General features: G+C 47.5%; 1 protein-coding gene across 3 annotated transcripts in view; it reads left to right on the top strand.

Annotated features, from left to right (window-relative positions):
* ENKUR (enkurin, TRPC channel interacting protein) overlaps nt 1-17961 on the top strand; it is a 30406-nt gene extending 12445 nt beyond the window's left edge. The window contains exons 4-5 of one of the 3 annotated variants that reach the window (XM_045003700.1): nt 15099-15245; nt 17345-17961. In XM_045003700.1, coding sequence (XP_044859635.1) covers nt 15099-15245; nt 17345-17518 — 321 coding nt within the window. In that variant the 3' untranslated portion in view covers nt 17519-17961. Of the gene's footprint in view, nt 1-89; nt 210-15098; nt 15246-17344 lie in introns of those variants that run through there. The other 2 variants (XM_045003701.1, XM_045003702.1) reach the window with 2 other exon arrangements.
* The last annotated feature ends 7121 nt before the right edge of the window (nt 17962-25082 follow it).

Here is a 25082-nt window from a genome sequence, read left to right as displayed (position 1 = left end):
GACCCAGCCCAGCTGTGGGTGTTTAATTGCTGTGTAGACATATCCTTAATCTCTCCATTCAATAGGATTCTTTGCTGATTCAATTGCAGAAAGCCTGGAATCCCTGAGATCCCCCAGCCCTGGGACAGACCTCATGGTGGTGCTGCCCCAGAGCTACAAACCCTTGAAGCCCAGACTCCCCAGGAGTTGGCAAGCTGGCAGGGAAACAGGCAGGTTTCCATGTGTTTTTTTAAACATTTTGGGATCCATAGATTGGCATTTTCCAAGTAAACTGTTTTGTTAGGAAATTTCCAGCAAATTCTAGTCACAAGCTCCCTAAGGAAAGAATTGCAGAGGCTGAACTCAGTCAGGCCTGCTGAGTAATTCTGGGAAATACACAAGGGGCTGTAACCGCAGGATCCTGGTCTAAGAGTGGGAGAATCGTGGGGCTCCACCCCAGGACAAAAAGAGGGCACAGAGTTGGAGTCAGTTCTGTAACTGTGATGCATCAAATCTGGCATTTTCTGACTGTTGAGTGCATGACCCTGAAACCTGTATAACACTCTTTTAACGTAGTTTTCTTTTGAAGGGGGTTGTATGTAATATTATTAATGACAGGGTTGAGATTTTAAATTATTTGAAGTAAAATGGGCATTGCTGTACATACTACCAAGAGCCATATTTTTACAAGGACTATCACCTAACAGCTGACAACATATCTTCCAATATGGGCCAAATTCAAAAATAATACAATGAAAATTCCATTTCTAGTGAAGGAGAAATGAAAATCCTAAACTTTTTCAGTGTATTGCAGTGCATATTGAAACTCCTTCATTGTGAAATTCCATTTGCAAGGCCAAATCCTTGTGCAGCCTCCATTGGGCTCCAAAGCAGCTAAAAAATACTAGTCCTGATTCTCCAGAATTTTGCACCTTGACTAGTCATTTACAACTGTGTAGTGAGGGTATAAAGTGCTATCAAATCAGAAAGCCAAGACTGCAGAGGATTCAATGGCTGGCTACTCAAAGTGCAAGTCAGTGAAAAATCAGGCCCTACATGATGACTGTGCAGGAGGAAAAGACAAGCATCAGACACTACACAGAGGGACTGTGATGGGGTGTATAAACCCCTCACTGACAGGAAAGGGGTCTGGGAGAGTCTGTGTAGTAAGGTAGCTCTGACCCTCCAGTCCTGCCAATCATGAATGGTAGGGAGAAGAGCTTTAAAAGCAGGAAGCTGCAGTCCGCAAGGGAAAAAGCCCCAAGAAGAGAACAAGTAGAATATCTCCTGAAACAGGAAGAGGAGCCCTTATGCTTAGAGCCCTGCGTGGATAGAAAAATATGGAGCCACATCCACCAGAATCAACCCGCAATCTGCTAGCTGTCTTTTGTGTGTATCTGCACCTGCAACAGCAAGCCTTGTCACAAGGGTAGCAGGGTGGGGGGAGGGAGCATAGATGAGTGAGTGGGCGGACGGGGTCTTGCAGGAAAGAGGAGGCGCAAGGGCAGGAATTAGGGGTAAGGTGCAGCGCAAGGGTGGGGTCTCAACGACAAGGGGCGATGTGGGGGCAGGGTTGGGGGGAAGAGGCATCACACTGCATGTTGCTCCTGGGGGCTCGCGAGTAATGGCACACACCACAGCAGCAGCAGTGCGTATTGCATCACAGCAGGGCAGAGGGGTGGGGTGCCAGGGCCCCGCCTGCTCCAATCCCTGCAGCTGTGGGCAGGCCCCACTGCCCAGGAGCTGGCAGATTGGGAGCATGGACAGTGCTTCTGAGGCAGGCCAGGCCATGGAGGGGATGTTGATCCTGCCCCAGGGGTCTGAGCTGCTGGACAGGAAACGGCGCAGTGAGCGGCTGCTGGAGAGCCCCAACTCCCATAGGCGGCAGGTTTGTATAATTTTTGGTGGGGCCAAAAATGGTGGTACCTCCCCCGCTCCCGCCCTGTAAGCCGATATAAAATGAAGCTACAACGCGTCAGCGCCACAAGATTACAAGGGTCAATTAAAAGTGGAAAGTCAGAAGCAGCACTTGCCTACTTCAATATACAGTATTATATTTTGTTGCACCTGTTGTGATGAAGTGGGAATGTTCTTAATATTTTCTCTGAATACTGTGTGGGTGCCTCAGTTTCCCCTGCAAGATGCCAACTGAAGGTGTTGGGGACAAAGAGATCAGGTGGCCTCCTTGTCCGGAAGAGACACAGAGGCCAGAGGAGGGAGTGTCAGTTTGGAGCTGGCTGGGGAAATGGGGAGAGACCCAGAACTTGGTTCTGGGCTTCCCACCCCCCCCCAAGATGGACCTGACAGAGGGGTTCTGTTTTCTGTACCAACAAGCTCTGTTTAAACTGTGTTCCTGTCATCTAATAAACCTTCTGTTTTACTGTCTGGCTGAGAGTCACATCTGACTGCGGAGTTGGGGTGCAGGGACCTCTGGTTGCCCCAGGACCAGCCTGGGCAGACTCGCTGTGGAAAGTGCATGATGTGGAAGGGCATGCTGAATGCTCCGAGGTCAGACCCAGGAAGGTGTAAGCTTCTTGCCCTGGAGACATTATGCTCCGAGAGAGGAGGATCCCCCAGAGTCCTGACTGGCTTTGTATGGAGTTGTTCCAAAGCATCACAGCATCCCCTTCCACACCGTGCACTTCCCAGAAGTCCGCACAGGCACTGACACTCCCTCCTCCGCCTTTTGTCTCTTTTCCAGGCATTAGGAGGCCACCCGATCTCTCTGTTCTCCAACACCTTCAGTTGGCACCTTGCAGGGGAAACTGATTTGGGAGAAATGAAGTAAAAGCTGCCCAAACTGAGCTTGAGCACTCCTGAATTTTGAGGTGTTCAAATCTGGAAGGCAGGTGCTGGGGGTGGGAGAGGGCTGTGGGCTCCATGGGGGAGCATGGCAGCAACTGTCTGGAGCTGCACGGAGCCAGAAACGCTGGTCTGAGTGGCACAGTAAGCGGTTTGGGGGTTGGAGAAGGGGTAGAGGGTTCCGGGGGGCAGTCAAGGGACAAGGAGCAGGGGGGGTTGGATGCGGCAGAGGTTCGGAGGGGCAGTCAGGGGACAGGCAGCAATTGGATAGGCATGGGAGTCCAGGAGGTTTATCAGGGGACAGGTAGGGGGTGGAGTCCTGGGGGGAAGTTGGGTGGGGTCTCAGGAGGGGGCAGTTGGGGACAAGGAGAAGGGAGGCTTAGATAGGGGCTGGGGTCCCAAGGGGCAGTTAGGGGCAGGGGTCTCGGGAGGGGGTAATCAGGGGACAAGGACCAGTGGTGCTTAGATGGGGATGGGGGTGGGAGTCCTGGGGGGCAGTTGGGGCAGGGGTCTGGGGAGGGGGCAATCAGTGGCCAGGGGCTGTGATTCAAAGGGCTCTAGGTTCCCTGCCACTGCGGGCAGCCCAGAGCCCTCTGACTCCCGGCCACGGCTGGGATTTAAAAGGCTCTGGGCTCCCCGCACTTGCAGGCAGCCCAGAGCCCTCTGACTCTCGGCCACAGCTGGGATTTAAAATGCTCTGGGCTCCCCGCCGCTACCGGCAGCCCAGAGCCCTCTGATTCCTGGCTGCGGCTGAGATTTAAAGGGCTCTGGGCTCCCCACGGTTGCAGGCAGCCCAGAGCCCTCTGACTCCCGGCCGCGGCTGGGATTTAAAAGGCTCTGGGCTCCCCGCGATTGCAGGCAGCCCAGAGCCCTCTGATTCCCGGCCGCGGCTGAGATTTAAAGGGCTCTGGGCTCCCCGCCGCAGCAGGCAGCGCAGAGCCCTCTGATTCCCGGCCGCGGCTGGGATTTAAAAGGCAGCCCAGAGCAGCCCAGAGCAGGGGAGAAACCTAGCTCCAAATATTGGTGGAGCAGAGCCCCTGACTGTGAATATTCCTGGGGCTAAAGCCCCAGGAGCCCATATAAGTTGGTGCCCATGCCAACTCCAGCCTGCTGCCAAGCCCCAGCCACTGGCTGGTGGCTGCCAGCCCCGAGTGCGCTGCGTCCCACAGCCTGCCTGAGCCAGACGCCACAGGCCAGGCACCACCGGTGAGTAAAGCCCCGCACAGTTGTATCTGCATCCGATCCACTATCCACAAAAATGGTTTGCATCCATGGATGCAGATATCCACAGATTTGCAGGGCTCTGCTTATTTTGAGGGGGTGGTTCCTGGCTCTGTGAAGTGTGCAGCAAACCCCAGGGGCAAGCCTGATAGGGAGAGACTGACTTGGCTACTGCCATGGACATTTTTGCTTTTTATTGACCCCAGTAGGGGCTTATTTTGTAAAAGTAAGCAGGCCCACAATGGCAGGGCCCACTGCAATGCCCAACAGGCTATGGCCTGTACTGGACCCGTAACTAGGTATGATAAGGTCACCAGCTTGGCTAGGGAGGCACCCCGGAGAGACTCTTTACAAGTGGTGAAAATGTGGGCAGGCTGACCAAAAAAATAAAGGCGGGGGTGGTGTTTAAGGTTGAGAAGTACCTGGCCAATACAACCTCATAATGTATCTGGAATGGCTATTAAAAATGGGTCACAGATTCAGCAGCAACAGACCACCCTACAGCAGCAGCAGCAGCCACTGCATCTTGAAGCCCAGCAACAGCAGCAACAGATGATAAGGGAATTAGCCATATGCCGACAGGAACAACAGAACTTGGTGCAACAGATGCTGTCAGTACTTTAGTCCCAAGGAACAACTGGGGCTTCGGAGGCTCCCCTACCAAATGTCCCCCCAACAGATGCCCAGTGAAGCTGGCTAAGATGGGCCCTGCCAATGACCCCAAGGTGTTTATCGCTACTTTTGAGTGGGTGACATCTGCTGTGAGGTGGCCCCCAGAGCACTGGGTCATACTATTGGTGCCCCAGCTGTGAGGACCTGCTCAAGCCACATACTGCAAACTTGATTTGGGAGCAGCCCGGGACTATACAAGGGTCATTTAGATATCTCAGAGGAGACCCACCTGGCAGTGTTTCTGATAGAGAAAGGTACTTACTGGATGCATGCCCTCGGGTAATAGTTCAGAAGTTAAAAAGACCACTGCTGGTGATGGCTGAGGCCAGAGTCCCAGACAGGGGAACAGGTGCTGGAGCTCACTCTCCAGGAAAAATGACCTGGGTGTTCAGGCATAGGTGTGAGATCTTGAGACGGGCTTTATGAAGAACAATCTAACTGCTGATAATCCTACTGAGACGCATGAGGGCTGGTCATTGGGAGACAGAAGGACTCAACGGGAGACAGCGACACGCGGCAAAAGGCCCAACTCACCTCCACAAGGACCCTGGTTTCCAGAAAGGAGGCTGGGACTCCATGGCAAGATGACAAGCAAGGGCAACAGCCTGAGAGGGAACACCTCTTCATCAGCCCTATCATCGCTACACAGTAAGGATCATATCAAGACCCAAGAGAAGTCAGACCAACAGGAGAGCCTCCCACAGTGCCGCCCTCCAGTATCCACACCATCAGTTGGGAAGTGTTTCTCCTGTGGACAGGTGGGTCATTTCTGCAAAGACTACTCCTACTTGGAGTGTGACTATGGGCAAGTATGAACTGCAGACACTAAGGCACACAAGAAAAGCCCCACTGAAGGAGTGGTCCTAGTGTGGGTAGAGGGAAATGAAGTAATAGAACTAGTAGATTCAGGGTGTGGCCAGACTCCCCTTACCACAGACCATGTACGGTCAGCAATCCAGAAGCATGCTCAGTTTCTTATAGGAGTCATGGGAAAGCCAAGAACCACAGGCAGAAAACTTGGTGCAATATGTCCTCCAGCTGCATGAGCTGCTTAAAAGGTTGGAGACCTTCACTTGTGAAAACCTACAGAAGGCCCAACGGTGTGAGGAGGCCGCCTACAACCAAGGAGCTGGGCTACACATGTTCCAGCCAGGCAACTGAGTTGTGCTACTGTTGTCAAGTTTGAATCCAAGTTATTAGCCCAATGGCAAGGGCTTTTCAAGATACCGCATCAGGTAGGCCCCTAGATTATGAGATATGGCACCCCGGGAAAAGCATAGAAACTGAGTCTATCATGTCAGTTTACTGAAGGTCTGGCATGATAGGGAGGACCTTTTAATCACTCCCCTTACCACAGACCCTAAGCTGGGTGCCAAGATCCCAACAATGGAAAGGACCAGTTCTGTCGAGAAGGGGGACACCCTGTGGGCATATCAAAAGACTCATCTGGACCTGCTGATACAAGCATTCCCCCCAGACATTTTCAGTCCTTCCAGGACATACCATCACATTCAGATGGAACCTGAATGGATAGTAAGAGAGACTGTTTGACCTTTACCCAGGAGGATGTGGGATACCATCAAGACTGAACTCCAAACTATGTTGGACTTGGGCATGGTGGAGGAGTCACACAGTGAGTAGCAAAGCTCCATAGTTCTCATCCCAAAACCCAATGGTATGATGAGATTTTGAATTGATTTCCATAAAGTCAGTGCAGTTTTCAAGTTCGATGCATGCCCCATGCAGAGGCACCAATTTTGTGCTATGCCGGAGGGTGCTAGACCCCAGCCCCGACCCCATTTTGCCCCATCTCCCAAGCCCCCACCCAACCCCACCTCTTCCAGCCCCTGCCCCACCTCTTTCTACCCCGTTCCACCCCCTCCCCTGAGTATGCCCTGTCCCTGCTTCTCCCCTCCCCCCAGTGCCTCTTGCATGCCACTGGACAGCTGATCATGGCACTCAGGAGGCACTGAGAGGGAGGGGGAGGAGCTGATCCATGGGTCTGCTGGTGGATGCTCAGTACCTGCTATTTTTTGGAGCACCCACGGAGTTGGCACCTATGGTCCCATGCCTAGGATAGATAAGCTACTGGAACCTCTTGGGGCAACAAGGTACATATATACACTGTGACAGAGTCAGGCCAGATGAATACAGGAGAGTGTTAGAAGGCAGATATTTTAGTCCCAGATTAAGTAGATCCCTTTTCCCTAGGTAAGGTAACAGGGGCAGTTCCAGAACAATTAAGGCAGGCAGGCTAATTAGGACACCTGGAGCCAATTAAGAAGAAACTGCTAGAATCAATTAGGACAGGCTGGCTAATCAGGGCACCTGAGTTTAAAAAGGACCTCACTTCAGTTTGCAGCGTGCATGCAAGGAGCTGGGAGCAAGAGGCAGTAGGAGCTGAGAGTGGGAAGGCGTATTGCTGGAGGAGAAAGGTCCTGTGGTGAGGATAAAGAAGGTGTTGGGAGGAGGCCATGGGGAAGTAGCTCAGGGAGTTGTAGCTGTCGTGCAGCTGTTCCAGGAGGCACTCTAGACAGCTGCAGTCCACAGGGCCCTGGGCTGGAACCCGGAGTAGAGGGCGGGCCTGGGTTCCCCCCAAACCTCCCAACTCCTGATCAGACACAGGAGGAATTGACTTGGACTGTGGGTTCTACCAGAGGGGAAGGTCTCTGGGCTGTTCCCTGACCCACATGGTGAATCTCTGAGGCAAACAAATCCGCCAATAAGCGCAGGACCCACCAAGATAGAGGAGGAACTTTGTCACAACACGTAATCTTACAAAAGGGTATGGGGTAGATTCCATGGACAAGAGAGTCCAGAGAGAAAACTGCATTTGCCCACCATTCAGGTTGTACCACTCTTGAACAATGCCATATGGACTACATGGAGCTGCGATGACCTTTCAAAGACTAGTGGGCCAGGTCCTCCTCCTATGTGGGTGATAAGCCACTGCTTATTCTGATGAAATAACTATATGTAGCCAAGATTGGGACAGCCATCTTAGCCATGTTACCGAAATATTGCATCAATCGCCAGCAACAGCCTAACTGCCTAACTTAGCCAACTGGCTAAGTGCAAGATTGGGAACTCTGATGCCCCCTACTTGGGAATATGGTGGAGGTGGACTCACTTGTGAACAAGGTACAGGCTTTAGCCAGCTATCTGAGGCCCATGACCAAGAAGCAGGTTAGACAGTTTCTGGGTTTGGCTGGATATTACAGACACTTCATGCCAAACTTTGCAACCATCCAGCCCCCCCTCACAGACCTGATGAGGGATGAGAAACCACAGAAGATGCAGTGGTTTGATGCTTGCAGTAAGGCCTTTAGAACATTACAAGATAGCTTATGATGCAAACAGATGCTCTTCAACCCAGAGTTTTCGAAGGACTTAGATGGGCACATGGAATGTGGGGCTTGGGGCAGTACTCACAGGTCATCGACAAAGAGGAACACCTCATACTGTACCTGAGTCAAAAATTATTTCTATGTCTCAGTAATCAAAAAGGAAACCTTGGGTATCAAGTGGGCCATGGATACTTCACATTATTACTTATTGGGGACCTCCTTTTCACTGATTATGGACCATCTACCCTCTGATGGCTGCACATAAGGAAAGACACAAACACAAGAATCATGCACTGGTACGTAGTTCTACAACCGTACAGATTCCAGATGTCACACAGAGCAGGCAAGGATCATACAAACACTAATTTCTTTTCTCAAGGCACAGACATTACAACTGACAAGGACAGCACATTCACTGCCCAACATAAATCTCTGGTGTCATTTTTGAGTGGGAGGGTATGTGAAGGCATGTATAAACCCTACACTAACAGGAGAGGGGTTTGGGCTGCTCTGTGTGCTGTGATACAGCATGGCCAGAGGGCAGCAGGAGAGGGTTAGAAGGAGCCTTATTCCCTGTAGAGGGAAGAAAGTTTGCTATAAATTAATTAGAGCACCTGAAGCCAATTAGAGCACCTGAAGTCAGTCACCTGATATAAACCCCCTGCTTCAAGCAGACAGGGGAAGGTGTTGGAGCAGAGAGGATTGGTGTTGGAGCAGAGAACAGTTTGAAGGAGTAGAAACAGAGTGGATTGGAGTTGGAGCTGGAGCAGAGAGCAGTTTGGAGGGAACCAGAGGAAAGTTTGGAGAAGTACTGCAGTGGGATAAGAAGACCAAGACCCTAGGTAAAGGGACACCTGGCTTGTGCAGAGGGAGGGCAGGAAGCCCCCACAAGCTGAAGGTCAAGAGAGGGAAGTAGCCCAGGGGAAAGAACTGCTAGTTCAGGTGGTTTACCGCTATCCCTAGGGCCCCTGGGCTGGGACCTGGAGTAGAGGGCGGGTCCCTCCCTCTCCACTCCCCTCCTCTAGGACACTAGTGGGGCAGTTAATATCCCAGTTCAGGGGTAAGAAACAGTGTCCTGAAACACCCCCCCCCCCCCAAGAAGAGAAAGTGCGAGACCCATCATAGTAGTGCTGGCAGTTTGCCACAGTGCTAAAATAGCCCCGCCCCTCTAGCCCTGCCAGTCATGCATGTTAAGGAGGAAGGCTGTAAAATGAGGAAACTGCAGTATGCAAGGGGGGGAAAGCCCTGAGAAGGGAGTAATGAGTGTTTCCTAAAATAGCAGGGGGAACCCTCACACAGAAACACTCCCAGTGAACCTTAGGGGCAAGCCCAATAGAGAGAAACTGACTTGGCTACTCAGCCATAAGGACTCCAACAAAGCTGCTGCCCAGGCACCCCTGAAGTAAGGTGGTTCCACAGACATTTTTGCATTTTATTGATGCCAGCAGGAGCTTGTTTTGTGTTGAGTCTGAACTTTTGCTTTTCCCCCACCTGTAAACAAAGTAAGCAAGTCCACAAGGGTGCAGCCCGCTGCAAGGGACTAAGAGTCTGTGGCCTGTACTGGGCCAATCCCGTGTTGGTAACTGGACATGCTGAGCGGCCCTAGCCTCGTTAGGGAGGTGCCCCAAAGAGATACTTTTTACAAGGACTCTGCACAACTATGGATGTCATAGAGCAGTGGCTCTCAACCTTTCCAGACTACTGTACCCCTTTCAGGAGTCTGATTTGTCTTGCGTATCCCAAGTTTCATATCGCTTAAAAACTACTTGCTTACAAAATCAGACATAAAAATACAAGTGTCAGCACACTATTATTGAAAAATTGCTTACTTTCTCACCTTTACCATCTAATTATAAAATAACTCAACTGGAATATAAATATTGTACTTACATTTCAGTGTATAGTATATAAAGCAGTATGAACAAGTCATTGTATGAAATTTTAGTATGTACTGATTTTGCCAGTGCTTTTTATGTAGTCTGTTGTACAACTAGGCAAATATATAGATGAGTTGATGTACCCCCTGGAAGACTTCTGTGTACTCCCTAGGAGTACGTGTACTCCCGGTTGAGAATCAGTCATAAAAGATCTTTGTGGTATATCACTGCATCAAACCCCAGTCGTGGTGGGAGAAGAGTGGCCTGCTACTTCCCCATATCCTGTAGTAACATCCATGTCTTAGCCACTCAGATATGCTTACAAGTCCGTTTTTCAGCTGTGTAACATTTTAGGATGTAGCAAAGACCTTTTATTCAGCTTTGCTCCATTTCCCAGGGTTTGGCTCTGTAATTACAGTTTTCTATGTAAATTAATTTTCATTACATTTTCACCAAAAACAAGCTTGAAATTTGCACAACATGCTATCCTGTGGAGTATCAGGGCATGTCTATACTAAAAAGGTAAGTTGACCTATGTTAGGTCAACTTACAACCACAGCACTAATGGGGAGCCCAGTTGCTGCCCAGGGTCTCCCCGTGGGGAACATGGCAGCTGTCCCGAGACTCCTGATCCCCACGGGGAGCTCGATAGCTGCACTGAGGCTCCTGGCTCCCCAACAGGAGCTGCCTGGACTCCAGGCCCAGAGCTCCCCTCCAGGAGCCCAGCTGCAGTGGGGAGCTGAGAGCCTGAGGGGACAGCCAAGCTCCCAGCAGAGAGGAGCCGGGAGCCTCCAGGCAACACCAGGGCTCCCTGTGGGGAGCTGAGAGCCTCTGGGCAGCAGTCCAGTTGCCAGCAGGGAGTTGGGTGGGCACAGCCCTGCAGGAAGCCTGGGGGGAAGCCAGGCTCCAGCTAGAGCCCCTCACTTGCCTCCAATGACAGCCTGACTTTCTTGGAGCTGTGAAATTCACAAGAATGACAGCCAACAGCCGATGTAAGTAACACGGTGTCAACATGGACACTGCATGCCCTAACTACACTGACATAGGCCCTATGCCTCTCATGGAGGTGGAGTTATTATGTTATGGTGTAGTAGGGCAGTTACATCAGCAGGAGCAAAGCTGTAGTGTGTTCACCGACTGTATTAGATCAGTGTAAGCTGCCTTACATCGACCTAACTCTGTAGTGTAGACCAAGCCTCAGAGTTGACTCACTCTCACTTCTCTCCTAGGCCAGCCAGGGAGTATTGCAAAGTCAATATTGCTCAGTCATTGGGGAAACAGCGCTTCATGTTGCTCTGCAGCGACCCTATGCCATTTCAGGAGTGGTGTTGGTAGGCTTCTAATAGAGCCCAAACTTTCCATGCACTGGATGGTTGTTGTGATATGCAGCTTTAGGCCAAAGGCTGTGGGGAGGAAATAAAGCAGAAAAATGTCAGGGATTCTCAGCCTTCAGAGGACCCTGAGCCTCCAGTGTAACAAAAAAAGCTAAAATTGAAATAGTTATTGGTTCACTAATTGCAAAATCTCTATAAACTGCAGTTTACATTCCAGAATGGTACTGGTATATATCTCCTCCTGATACATTTGCCTAGTATCCATAAATATCAGCTCACATCTAAATCATTGGATCTTTATGAAAGGTAATATGAACGCTGATTAGGATTAATAATATCCTTATATTCTCATCTGCAAAAGTTGGGTAAGAGTAAAACTGCTGTACGCAGTCTGTTTTACCTAATCACACACTTTTCCGTACAAATGAGCACCTGTTTTATGTCCAAAAGAGGACAATCCATTTTCAGATCCTAAAACTTGCAATAAATGCAGAATTGCTGTACAGAACAAGATATTGATTTGAAAAACCTTACAAAATATCACAAAGGAAATTGTGTTCATTATGTTTGCTTACCCACCAATTTATGCAGAATTTTACATTTGAAACTACACTAGTACTTATAGCAGCTTTGAAAGATCCATTAGAAAGTAAATTTTAGTATGTAAAGCCACATTCCAGTCAAGGGGATTTTTGTCTGTTTTGTACATTACCTATGGAATTCATAGGAACCTCATGCCCAATAGCTGGGCAAGTGAGCAAATACAGAGGAAGGAGCAAAAAATGTTTCCATCCCTTGCACCACCTATGCAATGGCCAAGCACGGTGACAGTCCCTCCCAGCACCCATTGGGTCACAAGCCACCCCAAAGATGGTGGGGAGGAGGTGAGCCCTTGACTGCCTCCTCCAGCAGGTTTAACTGGGTGCAATGAGAAGAGTACAGTGCTCTAAAGGATGATGTAGTAGGTGTGTTCCCCATGCACATCTTGGACCTTCTGAAGGAAGTGTACCTCCTTGAAACACAATCCTGCCCAGAGAAACTGCTGTATATCACTCCTAATGCAAAACTATGTCTCTCAGACATAACCGAGTGTAAACGGGTGGTACTCACCCCTGCGGCGCCTCCTGCTGGTTGCTCTCCAACTTAGCTCTGTCCAGTCCCGGAGCGCCCTCTGCAGGCTGGTGATCCCCCTGTTCATAGGCCCCCGTGTCCCTCCCTGGACCCGGTGCCCTTCTACATGGGGTGCTGCCCCCTGCAGTAACCCCTTTCTTTCTGGGTCTCCCTTCCACTCTCAGGGAACCCTCACCCGCTATCCCTACCTTGCCTCAGTATTTGGCTACTGCTCAGTCATGGTCTAGCCCCACACTCTGGGGCAGACTGCAGTGTTAGCCTACTCATCATTGGCAAGGAGGGTTTGGACCTGCTGCTTTGTCCTACCCCCGGGCTGCCCCTTGCAACCCACGGTACCTATTGGCCCACTGCTAGGCCGCAGCCTGGGGCTTTTCAGGCCGGAGCTCCCCGGCTCCTCAGGCCTTCCCCAGCCTTGCTGCACTCAGGTATCTTGCTCTAGTTTCTAGCAGCCAGGCCCATCTCCCTCTGGAGGCAGAGAGAGACTGCCCGGGCTCCTGGCTTCCCTGGCCTTTTATAAGGCCCTGCTCCTCAGTTTGGGGCGTGGCCCCCAGCTGCAGCCACTTCCCCAATCTGCTCAGCCAAAAAGCCCCTTCCCAGGGCTGTTTTTAACCCCTTTAGGGCCGGAGCAGGGTCCACCCTGCTACACACCCCCCACCTCAAGAACCCCTCCACCGGGGGTAGGCGGGGTGCTCTACCGGCCCAGCTTTCTCCTCAGCTGGGCTCGCAGGGAATCCCTCTCGTGCCGCAGGCTCTCCAGTGTTTGGAGCAGTCTGCTGGCTTCTTCCATTGTCTGGGTTCCCACCATAGACCTCCCTAGTCCTACGTGGGTCCCCTCTTCCATTTGTGTTCCCACATTGGCCCTCTTGGCCCTTGTGTGGGTTCCCTGTTTAAGGTGGGGCCTCTCTGCCCCAGCCCCCTTGTCTCTGGGGGCCTCAGCCTTCACCACCCCTTCCCTGGGGCTGGTCTCAGACTGAGCCTTGGTTTCAGGCACTCCCCCTTTCTGTCTCAGGGGGCAATGCCTCTTTAGGTGGCCCTTAGTGTGGCAGTGGAAGCACCGTCTGCGCCTTCCCCCTGCCACGGCCCCAGTCCTGGTTGTGTGGGCCCTAGCCCTTTCTTCTGGGCCGGCCCGGGCCTTGGGGGATCTATGAGGGCACTCCCTCTTTAGGTGTCCCTGCTCCCCACAGGCCCAACAAGTTTGGAGCCCCCTGTTAAGTTCACAGGGGGCACTCGAGTCTTGTCTGGGTGAGGCCTCTCTGCCCCAACCCAGTAGGGGCACACTCTTCTTAAGTGTCCCCTTTGCCCACAGGCGAAACAGTCTTTAGGCCCTGGCACTGGCTTCCAGCCCAAAGTGCCTGGCCCCTGTTGAAGTCCGTGTGCCCGCCCCCGCAGCAGCTGAAGCAGCCGTGCTTGCTGCTCGGCAAGCCGGGCCACACAGGCTCTCCAGTAATAGTCTCTTTTCATTTTCTTCTCCACCATTTTAGTTCAGTCTTCTTCTGGGCAACTGTCCCACAGTCCTTGCCCTGGCCCCTTGTATCAGGGGCGGTTCTTGTCCCTGGTCAGGTGCCACTGTAAACGGGTGGTACTCACCCCTGCGGCGCCTCCTGCTGGTTGCTCTCCAACTTAGCTCTGTCCAGTCCCGGAGCGCCCTCTGCAGGCTGGTGATCCCCCTGTTCATAGGCCCCCGTGTCCCTCCCTGGACCCGGTGCCCTTCTACATGGGGTGCTGCCCCCTGCAGTAACCCCTTTCTTTCTGGGTCTCCCTTCCACTCTCAGGGAACCCTCACCCGCTATCCCTACCTTGCCTCAGTATTTGGCTACTGCTCAGTCATGGTCTAGCCCCACACTCTGGGGCAGACTGCAGTGTTAGCCTACTCATCATTGGCAAGGAGGGTTTGGACCTGCTGCTTTGTCCTACCCCCGGGCTGCCCCTTGCAACCCACAGTACCTATTGGCCCACTGCTAGGCCGCAGCCTGGGGCTTTTCAGGCCGGAGCTCCCCGGCTCCTCAGGCCTTCCCCAGCCTTGCTGCACTCAGGTATCTTGCTCTAGTTTCTAGCAGCCAGGCCCATCTCCCTCTGGAGGCAGAGAGAGACTGCCCGGGCTCCTGGCTTCCCTGGCCTTTTATAAGGCCCTGCTCCTCAGTTTGGGGCGTGGCCCCCAGCTGCAGCCACTTCCCCAATCTGCTCAGCCAAAAAGCCCCTTCCCAGGGCTGTTTTTAACCCCTTTAGGGCCGGAGCAGGGTCCACCCTGCTACACCGAGACATTCTGCAACACATTATATTAAACATTTTGACTTTTTTGTATGGTATATAATGTTATAACAAAAATCTGTACACATGAAAAGCAAAGGAATGTACATTTCAAAGTATGGCATTTGATGTAATGAAAGTATTGATATAAAATTAGTTGCACTATGGTTAACTGGTCTAAAACGTCAATAGGCGAGTCTTCTATCAATCCTTAGATATGGAGGTTTCAGTTTTTACTTCCATCTGGTTCTGAGGCCTTATACATAAAACTGATGAGTCATTTTCACAGACTTTGGACGGACTACAGAAGAATCAGGCTTGATGCTTTTCAGAAGATGGTCCTGACGTGAATTTTATTGTTTAATAGTAATAAATAATATTCAAAGCTACCTTCGTAAATTTAAAATGCCATTACTGATAATATTTATATCATATGGTTCATTGATTTCTTATAAGTTTCTATAGGGAACTTTTCCTTGACCTTTCAGGATTATGGTCTTACTCCCAAATACGTAATTAAGCGAAATGAGGAAGTAAAGAGAGCCCAAGAAGAGTATGATGCCTATGTCAAGGAGACTCTGAGGCAAAAAGCCATGAAACGGCTCTCTGATGAAGAAAGGGAAAGTCTCCTACAGGTATGCATTTTGATTTAGGTTTCATAGTGGTAAGTACAAAAGACAAATTAGATTTGTATTTCCATATAAGTAACAGGAAAGTATACAAGGTATCAAAGTACTATGGTGTACAAGAAACAATGCATTTGAGTTGGCTAGCTTTTCACTAGATGGAGCTCTAGAATAATTATAGGTAGGGCTGGGCAAACAATCTGATCTGACTCTAATTTCACAGGTTTAGGATGCTCTAAAGTTCAATTTTACAGGTACCTCCCATCTGGGGCTTCAGTTCTGGATCCCTTCCCCCATAGCTTCAGTGAAGTCAGTGAAGCTCCAGGCAGCTACAGGGATTCAACACCAGGGATCCAGCTGCAGGATTAGGGCCTTTTGAGTCTTAGATAAATACAACTTCCTCTTTTTTTCCAAATTCATGACACCCCATGTTTAATGTATAGTGTATTTCATACAACGTGTATTCCAAAATGTTTTCCAGCGTTAGAAAAGGATTAGATAACAAATAATATAAGAGGGAGAGAGAAATAAAGAGGTATAGGCAAGGGGAAAAAGAGACGTTTTCAGCTGAGACTTGAAACAAGGTATGAGGTGGAGCGATACAGACAGGAAGACTGTCAGAGATGTCAGGAGCTGTCAACAAGAAGGCTCTCACACCAATAATGGCAAAATTGTGTAAAGCAAAAGAGAGAAGGCCACTACTATTTCTCAGTTTGCACCATGGATTGTGAAAGTGGTGAGTCTTTTATTTATACCCTCACAATAATAGTTATTATAGAGGAAGCATGTTCATTGTAACTGCCTATTTATTGGCCCTTTGTAACATTTATGGGGTGGGGGACCCCTACCATCTGGGCTGGAATTTCTCATGCTTATTCTTTTTGTTTGATAACATTCTGTTCTGACATTTTTTCAGATATCAGAGTGTGATGAAAGAAGTACTTTTTGCTAGTTAAGAAATTTTCAGATACTTACTTTATTTGGATAACCCAATATCTTCTTTTAAATTCTTTATGATGTCACAACAAATAAACAAAAATAATTAGGGACAAAAATCTGAAATTTCTCTCAATTTCACTTTGTTTGGGTATACTTTTTATGAGAAAAAAAGAGCTTTGAGAATAGATTCAGTATATATTTCTCACAGATTCAGAATTCATAATTTTTTTTAAATAGGGCTAGATCGTCAATTTACAATCTAGCCTATAAGAAGGATCAGCACATTGTTATGCTGCCCTTGGAGCAGCCCTGGAGGGAGATTTTGACTCTTATGTTTTGGACTCCCCACTTGTCCCGAGAGGAAGTAAACTCCAATAGGTCTATACACTGGAGTCTGTGTGAAAACTCCCATTGTCTTCAGTGGTGCAGGATCAGATCTGAATTGCACACATTAAAAGGTACCTCTAAATGACAAAAAGTAATGACTCTTCTAGGAAGGTTTCAGAAATCCTATATTAATTTTCATGATTAAATACAAAACAGTAAAGAATGCCTCATGTCTGCTGAATTGCTACTAGCTTCATACATATATTTTACTGCCTTTGATTGTAAAGAAAAATAACATTACAAACCAGCAAGTAAACAGGCCCAAATTCTGCCTTTAGATGCACATGCTGCCATAGTCTTTTTTTTTAAATAATTTACAGATTACATTACCAGATTATCATTAAAGATTTCAAAAATAGCCATTACAAATAAAACACAACCATGCACAGATACATGCTACAAGTACACAGATAAAGCAAGTCTTGTAATGCCAAATGTAGTCACTTTAGAATGCTATTTTAAATCTGTAATATATTAACTTTCCATTAAAATGTAAGCAATGCTTAGATCACCCTACCTATTTTAGGATACCAGGCCAAATTCATCCTTGCTATTACCACATTGACTTTTAAGAGATTAATGAATTGTGCCCACTTATTTGGCCCCATTAAATGCTATCCAGATGTTAATCAATTATTTTAACATCTGTTCATTGTTAATGGGAGGTAAGCACATATCACAGGGCAAAATGTTTGTTAATATTGCTAAATACTTTGTATAAATATGGCATTTAAACAAAATAAATTATTCTCATAAGTTTTCTTTTCATATAATGGATTTAGGGTCTGAAAAAGAATTGGGAAGAGGTACATCATGAGTTCCAGGGCCTTTCTGTAGAAATAGATACCTTACCAAAGAAGATCCATAAAGAAAGGCTGGAGTCACAGATGAAACAACTGGAGCATGACATTAATATAATTGAGAAGCACAAAATTATTTATATTGCAAATAAGTAAGAAGTGCCTTGCAAAGAATTTTTTTTACCCTGAGAAGAAAATGTAGATGCCTAGAAGAAGGAAATGAAACACGTCCACCTTATTCAGAGAAAGAGAAATAGCTAATTTATACAAATATAATAGAATTTTAGCAAGTTGTTACATTTAAGGAATTTTTCATCTGTATAATTCACATATTTTTTCAAATAAAAGTTTATATTATTTTCATTTTCAATAAAGAAATACAAGTTTTATTTGTTATTAAAGTAAATCTCCTTTATCTAGTTTTCCTATGAATGTTATATAAAAGATTGATAAAAGACAGTTTTGATATGTTCAAAGCACTTATTTTTTGGCATGGAAATGTTAATTAATTGAACTAATTCATCTTAGAAGTGAACTTGGTAAACACACTGAGTGTGGAAATGACTTGCATACTAGTTATTAAAGAACTGCTAATAATGGAAAGCTTTAGATCATTCTATTTATAAACAATTTGGTTACTATATCATAAGTTTGCTTTATTTCCTCATTTTTATTACTAAGAACAATTTTCAGTATATTTACAGTGGGGGCCTCTAAAAAGTGTAACCTTCCAGCAGTAGTGTTACCATGGTCAGCAGAGTACACTGTGTTGGGGAATGAATGATTTCATAATCCTGTGATAAATGTATAGCAGGAGGAGTACTTTTTGGTTGCTTCCATTATACATATAATGTTAAATTGAAAGTGATGTTACAGCACATGGGCATAATGCAGTGTTGGCATATTATAAACTATAATTGCATTTTGCATGAAAACTAAAACTTTGCTTCTCCTTTCTGCTGCTTGTTTCCCACTTTAAAACATAATGCTTTGTTTGTGACATCGCAGTCATTTCCATAGTAGTTAGCAATTATGCTGTCGGAGATAAAAACTGACTTCAGGTAGCATCAGGAACCAGAGGTCTTGAACCCTGGTCCACAGGACTTTTAGAATATGTCTATACAGCAAAGAAAAACCTGTGACTAACCTGTGCCAGCCAACTTGGGCTTATGGGGCTGTTCCATTCATTTCAGCCACAGGTTTTTCTTTGCTGTGTAGAAGTACTAGGCAGCCCTATCTTGCCACCCAGAGACCTGCTAACAACTTCTAGAATAGCAGCTGAACTCAAGACAGAGGACTCCTGTCCTGAAATCTGATTGGTGGAACACTAGGGGTCCTGATTGGTCCCCATCTTATATTTTAACCCAAACACAGGAAGTTGTCCATGCAACTGAGTTCTCCCTGCCTATGACTGCTTTCCCTGCAATACCTGCTCCTGATAACTTGACCCTGCCTGAAACAAGTCTCAGTTTTACCCTCTGGCTTGCTTTGAACTCTGACCTCCTGGTTTCTGACTCACACTGACTCTTGCTCCAATCCCTAGCTCAGATTTCTCAAGCCCCGGTAATAACAGTTTGCAAGGACCACTTAAGCCACAGGCATGGACCTGATGCCAACAGAATGGACCTGGCTAAACCTTTGGAAGCACTGGATATGCCTGAGGGGGCTTCGTATATTCAGCTGGACTGCCAAGTACTGCAGGCCCAAGTTGTCCAGCTGACCTCAGCGAATGAGCTCTCTTGCCAGAGTAAGACACAGTTGTGTGCAGAAAATGCCGCACTCCAGACAGACTCATGCAGCCCTGTTCCCTGATACAGTGGTCAGAATGGTGTGATGGTAATCTCCAGCGATTCCAGGTTTTATAAACCAGTGCCACTTTCTGTTCATGATGCATCCTCAGTGCTATAATACTGATCGTGCAAAGGTGAGCCTGGTCATCAGCCTGCTGTCAGTGGAAGCATCAGACTGGGCCTCCCCTTTCTTGGAGTATGACAGCCCAGTACTGTTGAACTGGGAGGTCTTCCCCCAAGCCATGTCAGTGTTATTTGGTGACCCACAGCAAATGCAAATGGTGGAGGCTGTCCTAAGGAAGCTCTGGCGGGCAGGGCACCATTGCCTCCTATGCCACGCTGTTTCAACAGTTCACAGCCGATACAGACTGGAATGCGGCGGCACAGGCATACCAGTTCTGATTGGGGCTGCAAGAAGAAATTAAAGATGAATTAGCCTGGGTAGAGATGCCCACAAATCTGGATGCCCTTGTCAATATCCATATAGACAATTAGTTACGGGGACAAAGGGAGGCAAAAAATGGGGGTCTTGAAACCCTCCAGTCTAGGTTCTGGTCTTTTCACCACTGCTGCCTGCCGAGCCAGTGTAGGTGGATGTGGGCTGTCGATAGCTCACCCCCATAGAAAAGGAATGACAACACCAGCACCACCTCCTCTTCTACCACCTACTTTCTACTGTAGTGAGTCAGATCACCCGATCTCTGGCTACCCCATATGAACTCCAAAGAATCAGGGGAAAAAGCTTCACCACACTTCAGTCTGACTGGAACACATTCAGTGTCCTGCCTGATGGCTCCCCACTTACAGGTGCCAGTGCATTTGTACATACCTACCAGTCCTCATTGACTCAGGTACAGCTGACTGCTTCATAGATGCAGTGGCAGCCCAGATCCTGCAGATTCCCCTGTAATGCAAGGCCACTCCTGACCCTATAGAGACTATTGACAGTTCCCCTTTGTCTTCTGGCCCAGTAATAGAGGAAACAGTTCCCTTGGTGCCTGTGGTTCAGGGACACTGAGAAATGTTACAATTTGGTGTGATCCATTCTCTATACTTTCCCCTAATCCTCAGTATTTCCTGGATGGCCCTCCACAACCCACTCATTTGGTGGCAGGCAGTTTGTTTCTCATCAGAGTTTTGTCAGCAGCGCTGTTGGGGAACAGTAGTTCATCCAAACCTCAAGACCCAGATGGGAGTGGCTATCCAGACAGAACCTTGCAGTGAAGCCACATCTGAACTCCCCTAAAGATACCATGTCTATGCCAATGTTTTTTAAAAGAAGAATGTGGAAACCCTATCTCCATGCTGGGACTATCACTGCCTAATAGACCTGCATCCAGGAGCAAAAATACCATTTGGACAAATGTATCTCATGTCAGAAACGAAGCTGACCATGCTCTGAGAATATCTCCAAAAGAACCTGGCCCAGGGGTTCATCCGCAAGTCGACCTTGGAGGCTGGCACACAAATCCTCTTTATCAAAAAGAATGACGGCAGTCTCTGACTCTGTTGATTACCATGCATTGAATCAGATAACTATCAGGAATCATTACCACTCCTGATTCCTGAGTTGCTGGATTGTATGGGAGTTGCCCATATTCACGACGTTGGATTTCCGGGGAGCAAACAACCTCATGCAAATCAGGGAAAAGGACGAGTGGAAGACTGCCTTCGGAACCTGGTATGGCAACTACAGATATCTCGTAATGCCCTTCGGGTTGACCAACTCCCCAGCCACCTTCCAACAGTTTATAAATAATGTATTCTGAGACATCTTGGCCCAGTAGGTAGTAGTCTACCTAGACAACAAGTTGATCTTCTTGTAGCCCAGTGGACTAGTTTGCCTTTGTTATATTCACTGCTACTGTAGCCCAATGGGCTAGCTTGCCTTTATTATATTTATTGCTTTGCATTATATTCTGCTTTGCATTATATTCAGCAGTAATGCAAGAAACCTACAAGCCTATATCCTGTAAGACATGAGCTTCAGCAAGTTAGCATAAGGCTTGAGGCCTATGAACTTTGCACAGATAAACAGCCCAATGGAAAACCCCAAGTATTTGGGGAGCTGAAGATAGAGTTTAAGGGGAAATTCTGATCACAGGTACATAATTCAACCAATGAAGTGTCCTGGCAATGAACTGACATACATAACGAGTACATGAGGTACATCTAAGGCTAGTCTGCATGCTTGCCTATATATCTTTTCTTATAAGTTTCTTATTTTCTTATAGGTTTGATTATTTGATTTATTATAATAGGTTTATAGGTTGATATTACAGTATATTTTGGCTGTAACACAAGTGGCCTGCAGGCCACATCCTGTATGTTGAGCTACGGCAAAGTTAGCATACATATGTTTGGGACCTTTCACCTAGATAGATGGTGATGAGCTAAAACATAAGGTCCATGTATGGCTGTGACCTTTAACATAGAGGATGTGTTAAAGCAGGTTGGCATAGGGGGTTTCCTAAGTTCATACTCTTTTAAACTTAACAGGTATGCCACAACTTGGAACTTGGAAGGAACTGAAATAACCAGGTAGGACAGAAATGACAAATGTGATACCTAATCACAAGAGGCCATGGTAACAAATTGATGTATATGATAAATTGAGATCATTGATAATACTAACCTATAGAAAAAAGACATTCCAATATTAGTAAGATGAGGAAATAGAAATAAGGAAAATGGGAAAAATCCTCTACTGAATATGCAACAAACATAGCAGTGTCAGCGTAACATTATAAAAGTGGCATCCCAGCCTAAGGGCAGTAGGAGAAGGAGATGTAATCCTTGGAAAGTGCCAGAATGATGGCCACTGGTGATGATGGGAAAGGTGATGAGAAAGATGATGGCTAACATTTCAGGTTGTTATACAGTAGATGGTGTGAGTATTTGGATGTGCAGATGTACATTCTGTCATATCTCTATCTGTCTTACAAAGTTGGGGTGTTTGTGACTGTGCTAAATAAACTATATTTGTAAATACAAAAGAGTTCCTATAATGTGAGTGTTGCAACTGTGCACATCAGGGTTCCCAACTATATAATAATTTGAATAATACTGGGCCTGATCTTGGGGCAAGAACCTGTCAACCCTCAAAGTGATAATGGGATTCTTAAGTATTGTATATAATTAATACATAACCTAAAGAATGGGCAACATTTTCCAGTTACCCTAAACAGCATACCACTCATGTCCAAACAGTTCTGGAATGCTTATTGCAGTGTGGCCTTTACACCAAGCTCGAGAAGTGTGCCTTTGATCAGGCCTCCATGGAGTTCTTGTGCTTTATCTTATCCCCAGAAGGGTTCCAGATGGACTCAAGCAAGGTCAAAGCTGTCCAAGATTGGCCAGTTTCTCCACCCAGTATGCAACATACAATGCTTCCTGGGGTTCGTCAATTTTTATTGATGATTTATCCTGCATTTTTCAAAATAAATCAAGCCCCTCACCACTCTCCTCCAGAAAAATACCCAGCTCCATTGATCTCCTGAGGCCCAGCATGCATTCAACCAATTGAAACTCACCTCTACTACAACACCCATATTGGCTCATCCAGATGTCAGATAAGCCTTCATTGTATAAACTGACCCCTCTAGTATGGTGATTGGGGCTGCCATCTCCCAGCAACTTGATCCTGAGCAAATGTTAAACTTGTGCACTTACTACTCAAGGAAGCTCACTCCCACAGAGCTAAACTCTGAAATACTTGATAAAGAACTCCTGATAAAAACCGCCTTTGCAGAATGGTGGCATTACCTGGAGAACTTGCCACCCACCCAAGATATTCACCAATCATAAAAATCTGGAGTATCTACAAAGGATGAAAGCCCGAAACCAACAGCAGCTTTGATAGGCCCTATGTTTCTCATGATTCGATTTCATTATCACATACTGCCCTGGATCCAAAAATGGCAAGGTTGATGGTCTGTCCCAAAGGTATGGTACCAACTTATGAAGTCCCAGCCAGGAACCACCCTCATTCTCAAACCCTATAACTTTCTCAGTGCAGCTTGTTGTGAGGATATACATAGATTGATATGCTAAGGCCTGATCTACACTACGAGTTTATCTCAAATTTAGCAGCATTAAATCGAATTAACCCTGCACCCGTCCACACAACAAAGCCCTTTACTTCGATATAAAGGACTCTTAAAATCAATTTCTGTACTCCTCCCCAACGAGGGGAGTAGTGCTGAAATCGACATTGCCATTTCGAATTAGGGTTAGTGTGGCCGCAATTTGACGGTATTGGCCTCCGGGAGCTATCCCACAGTGCACCATTGTGACCACTCTGGACAGCAATCTGAATTCGGATGCACTGGCCAGGTAGACAGGAAAAGCCCCGTGAACTTTTGAATTTTATTTCCTGTTTGCCCAGCGTGGGGCGCTGATCAGCACAGGTGACCATGCAGTCCCAGAATCAAAAAAAAAACTCCAGCATGAACCGTACAGGAGATACTGAATCTGATCTCTGTATGGGGAGATGAATCTGTTCTATCAGAACACCGTTCCAAAAGACGAAATGCCAAAACATTTGAAAAAATCTCCAAGGCCATGATGGACAGAGGCCACAACAGGGACTCAACACAGTGTTGCGTGAAACTTAAGAAGCTGAGACAAGCATACCAGAAAGCCAAAGAATCAAATGGATGCTCACAGAGGGAGAGGCGACTGACGACTGTAGCTATCCCACAGTTCCTGCACTCTCCAAAAACCATTTGATTTCTGGGCTGAGCTCCCAAAGCCTGCAGGGTCAAAAACATTGTCGCAGGTGGTTCAGGGTATATGTTGTCATCGCCCCTCCTCCCTCCCCCCCCTGTGAAAGCAAAGGGAAAAAAGTCATTTCTCGGCTTTTTTCAGTGTCACTATATGTCTACTGGATGCTGTTGGCAGACGCAGTGCTGCAGTGCTACACAGCAGCATCCCCTTGCCTTGCCTTGCGGACAGCAAATGGTACAGTAGGACTGGTATCCGTCATCATCGTCCCGTGGATGCTCCTGGTTGGCCTCGGTGAGTTTTGTCTAATGGATCTTCAGTCCTGCCTGGAATATTATGCCAGCTGGAGGCTTCTGCCTCAGGCTGCTCTCCCAGTCAGCAGCACCGCACGGTCACGTCTACCCCAGCCTACTCCTTACTACCAGGGCTCACAATCAGATACTTAGACCTCTACATTTTGCTGCAAATAAAAAAATTAAGCTGCCATTTAGAACTGTCCCCCAACATACATATCCTGGGACATTTTGTATTTTGCCAGTGTCAACCAAAGGCCCACACACAAATGGAGATTCAGTCCTGCCTGTGCTTCTATCCTAGTGCTTATCACAGATTCCCATTTTCAGCTATAGGCTGAGCAAGTGCAGAATGGTGGTTCACTCTACTTCACTTTAAGCCAACCGCCCTCCCCTCCCCCCTTTTATCTCTGCTTGCAGAGGCAATAAAGTCAGTGTTGTTTCTCATTCATGCATTCTTTATTACTTCATCACACAAATGGGGGGATAACTGCCACGGTAGCCCAGGGTGGGGTGGGTGAGAAGGGAAGCAATGGGCTGGGTTGTTGCAGGGGCACCCCTAGAATGGCATGCAGCTCATCATTTCTGCGGGATGTCTGAAGCTCTGACCTGGAGCTGCTGTTTGCCTCTCTGGTTCTTTAGTAGGCTTGCCTGATATTCTAGGCAGGACTGACTCTCCATTAGACAAAACTTAAAGAAGAGAATGACCTGGGGAGTCATTCCCATTTTTGTCCAGGCGCCCCCGACCGACCTCACTGAGGCCGGCCAGGAGCACCCATGACAGCAGCAGATAGTACAGTATGACTAGTAACCATCTTTGTCAACTTGCAAAGCAGCAGACGGTACAGTAGGGCTGGTAACTGTGTTTGTTAACTTGCAAAGGCAAGGGGATGCTGCTGTGTAGCACTGCAG

Source organism: Mauremys mutica, chromosome 2 (assembly GCF_020497125.1).
Source record: "Mauremys mutica isolate MM-2020 ecotype Southern chromosome 2, ASM2049712v1, whole genome shotgun sequence".
Lineage (NCBI taxonomy): Eukaryota > Metazoa > Chordata > Testudines > Geoemydidae > Mauremys > Mauremys mutica.
Note: the sequence above shows the minus strand (reverse complement) of the source record. Positions and strands in the feature narration are given on the sequence as shown.